Source organism: Glycine max, chromosome 14, assembly GCF_000004515.6.
Source record: "Glycine max cultivar Williams 82 chromosome 14, Glycine_max_v4.0, whole genome shotgun sequence".
NCBI lineage: Eukaryota > Viridiplantae > Streptophyta > Magnoliopsida > Fabales > Fabaceae > Glycine > Glycine max.
The window spans coordinates 4,244,516-4,248,369 of NC_038250.2; the positions used below are offsets into that span (position 1 = coordinate 4,244,516).

The 3,854-nt window shown below is 31.2% G+C and overlaps 1 protein-coding gene across 1 annotated transcript; it reads right to left on the bottom strand.

The window, feature by feature from the left end:
• Nucleotides 1–450: 450 nt before the first annotated feature.
• Nucleotides 451–2,249, bottom strand: LOC100797684 (uncharacterized). Its single transcript, XM_003545603.5, has 4 exons — nt 2,023–2,249; nt 1,341–1,466; nt 1,040–1,207; nt 451–672 (listed from the first exon to the last, which is right to left on the bottom strand). Exons 1-4 carry the CDS (start codon nt 2,098–2,100, stop codon nt 574–576), a joined length of 471 nt encoding a protein of 156 aa, XP_003545651.1. The 5' UTR covers nt 2,101–2,249; the 3' UTR covers nt 451–573.
• Nucleotides 2,250–3,854: the final 1,605 nt, after the last annotated feature.

The following is a 3,854-nucleotide window of genomic DNA, read 5'->3' on the forward strand; positions in this document are numbered from 1 at the left end:
GTTTCAGTAGGCCACATCTTTGTTACCTTTTTTTGTACTAAACTCCGTTAGGGAGGTGTCATTTCAAGTTTTACGTGTCTCATCTGGTTAGCCTCATTTCATTATACTTTTGACCTTAAGAACATTGTCCAGGGAACTAATCTTGGCATGATTTGAAGAAAAATAAACTCATAATTAATCATTCATTCATTACATCGTGAGGTTAACCTAATTATAATTTTCGACTCCTCATTTATATATATTAAAAAAAGATGCATTATATATTCATTTGTTTATGCATCATTATATGTATATTATATGTATATATGTGGATATATATTAGATATGTATATGCTGGCTCCATACTTAAATTTGATCAACCATCAACTACTCTTTATCATTCTCTTATAGCTGGCATATTATATATATATATATATATATATATATATATATATAAAATTGGAAGCTATCTTATATGACGCTTGATTCCTCAAGGAACAATTTGCCAGTTAGCCAACATGAAGCAAAATGGGATAAGAAAAAAAATGGAAAATGCAATATATATATATATATAGCAGATATTTGATTACTGATTTACTCTTCTTGATCGCCACTTTTGCTCCAATTCTTTATTGCTTGTACCACAGCTTGTTGCACAACATGTGCATCAATTGTCTCCGCTTGTTCTTCATTCTACAAAAGTTACATTCATATTTTGCCGTCATTCTTATATACATGACTATACACATTGGAGAAAAAATGCAAGAAAATGTATAATATTAATTCGTTACTGAAAGACATTGTACGTGGTAGACAATTAAGGTTAAGATTAATTTAACACTGTATATGCATGACCATCAATTAATGCACACAGTAACTATGTCCCTTTACTGGCGTCCCCCAGTGAGGAACGTTTTATAAAAGGACAACACATGTGACATCCTAAAGTATTGTTAACATTCAAGGAAAAGAGAGTGAGAGAGATCAATGATACACATGTTGAAAATAAATAAGCAATTGTAATAGTTTTTCTTTGCTATGTATGTGTATATCAGCTTACTTCTCCAACTGCTTGAAATCGAAAAGTGTCTGTACAAGAAACCCTAGCTTCAAGTACAGTGAGTCTCATCTCTTCAAAGGCCTCCAATATGGAAACAAGCAGACCTGAACACCCTTTTGCCGAGAAAACATTTATAAGAAATCCCTTTTCTAGGGTTTCTACTGTAACCTGCACAAGTCCATTCAGCAAAAATGTCACTCCAATCAATGTTTTTATATTGCAAGGAACTTGATCAAACATATATGTACAGGAGTTGTTGAATATAGATGATGCTGTAAACTTTTCTCAATTAAGAAAATACCATAGGCAAAGGGTTGTGGACACTTGAAGTCTCTGCTGAGGCTATCTCTTGATTCAGTATTTCTACCTTTTGCTTTAACTTTTCGATATACTTTGATGCATCGACTATGATCGAGGTTTTATTTAGCTGCCATCAACCATGCATATAATAATAATTAGATAGTTTACTATCTCAATAAGCTGCATATAATTGATAGGAAACAGATATATATATATGCGTTGGTTTACAAGACAAATGATATTAAATTAAAGAAAGTTGTCAATCACTATTTTCAATAATATTATATTGGAATAACTAATATTCATCATAAATCATTTTATTTCTTTGTGCTTCAGTTTTCTATATACCCAGATATATATGGAAATGAGAGCATAGAAAGATAATCGTAGATGCAAAAAGAATGAATATGAATTTGGTCAATAAGGAAAAAGAAAATTATATATATGACTATGTGAGATTTGAATAATAAGAAAAATAGCAAGGAAGAAGATTGTTTCCTTTAACAAAAATGGAATCAAATTCGGAAGAGGAATTGAATAGCAGAGGGGAGTATATATAAGTGTATAACAATATTACTGTCTAACTGAACATTCTTTTAGGCAATTGGCTTATTTCATTGAGAATGTTCACGGAGAAATCCAATGGAAAGAAAGATATCAGAGGAGATAATGTAGGGAATTACAGCATGAGAGTTAGTAATAGAACGAAGATGTTGCAGCTTCTCATGCAGTGCTGCTCTCTTTTGCTCTTTGGAAACCATTTTGTGTGCTCTCTCTCTCTCTCCTCTTATGATCCTTCTTCTGGCTTTCTTTCCCTCTGGTGCTTTTCTTTTTGCTATCAACTCTGCAGAGTTCTGTGGTCATTTAAAAGAAGGGATGAGCTCTCAAATCCATATGATCTCATGTGTTTTCTTCCAACATGACTGTCTCAGTTTATTCATAAATAAATACTATATACATTTTGGTTGAACTTACAAAAGTACCCTTTTATATATTTTGGAGTCTTTCCATTTGCCCAATTTTAAAATGCTTCTTTCTCTTTGCCAAGTGTTAACTTATTGATTATTGATGTGGTGCAGCTAGAAGATTATGGAATTTCATTAATATATATAATACATATCTAATAGCAGTATACCAGATCATTGAATTGGCTTCTTTTTTTTATTTATTTAAAAATTAAGGGTGTTAGTTTATCAAGTTTTCAAACAATAATAATTTCTGTCAACTTCTGAAACAAATTTTAAAAGAAAAAATAATGATTATTTTCTAAATACTAAACACTTTCCCAAAAAACTATGTTGAGTGATATGCATTACCTTATGTAAGAGTTATAATGAAATAATAAATAATTAATCAAGAGAATTTTAAATTCAAGCTCAAGTCATGAGAACATCTAATTTAATTATTTTAGTTTACAGGAACAATTATATATATATAGTTTGTAATTAACTTATATATATAGTTGTATGCCAGGAAAATAGGAACTACCACTTAGTTTTTAAACTAAGGAAATATAATTATATTTAGCTATGAACAGCACTAGGGTATATTGGAAAAAATGTAATATCTGGCATAAGTTTTTGAGTTGGAAGAAAAAATGGGAGAAGGGGAATCATCAACTCGTGATAGTGAAAATTGGCCATCGAAAGAAGTGAAGGAGAAGCAACAAAAGGATGTTTAGTTGTGATTTTGGAATGCCTCCAAACACTCCTCACGGGGGCTTTTTAGGCTCTCCTCCACTCTCGATCCTTTCTCGCACCAGCAATCAAACTCTTGTCTTCTTTCTCCTTCTCTCTCCACACGTGCCATCATACCCTTCTCATCGTATATGAGACACCGAAGCTGATTTTCATTTTTTTTAATCTATTTTCCCGCTTGAAAGTGAAATTAAAATGCCATGATTTATATGCTTTTGTTGCGTACATATGTTACGATTATAACATGTATACTTGCTAGCTGGAGGTTCAATGCAGTGCCAATAAACAGATTAGAATCCATTATTAGCTTTGAAACCGCATTAATTTTCACACATAATTATCCCTTGTCTAGCTTCCATATATCCAAAATCTGTACATAAATTCGACATGGATGTTCACATGATGATATGGATTTCTGTATATATAACTTGAACTGTGATATTTAAATCACGGACACTGAAATTACTGCGTCCACATTTTAATTTCCTAGTTGCAATTATTAGCTTGTCCAATAAAGAAACGCTCAGCAGATATCATACTAATAGTTTATTATTGATTTCTTTTCTTCATTGAAAAAGGCATCTGATTCTGATCTAAATTTCTTGATTTTGTAAAGATATAACCCAAGTCACGTTTAACAGGTCCCATTAATTAATATTGGAAATAATCTAAGTTCCACATCAATTAAAAGTAATTCTATGTTAGAATATATAAGTGAAAGTCAACCCTCACTTCTTGAGTTAACTTTTGAGATTAAGTTAGACTTCTCACATTATACACTCTAATACAATAAAATAAAAAGACTAATTATAAGTGTA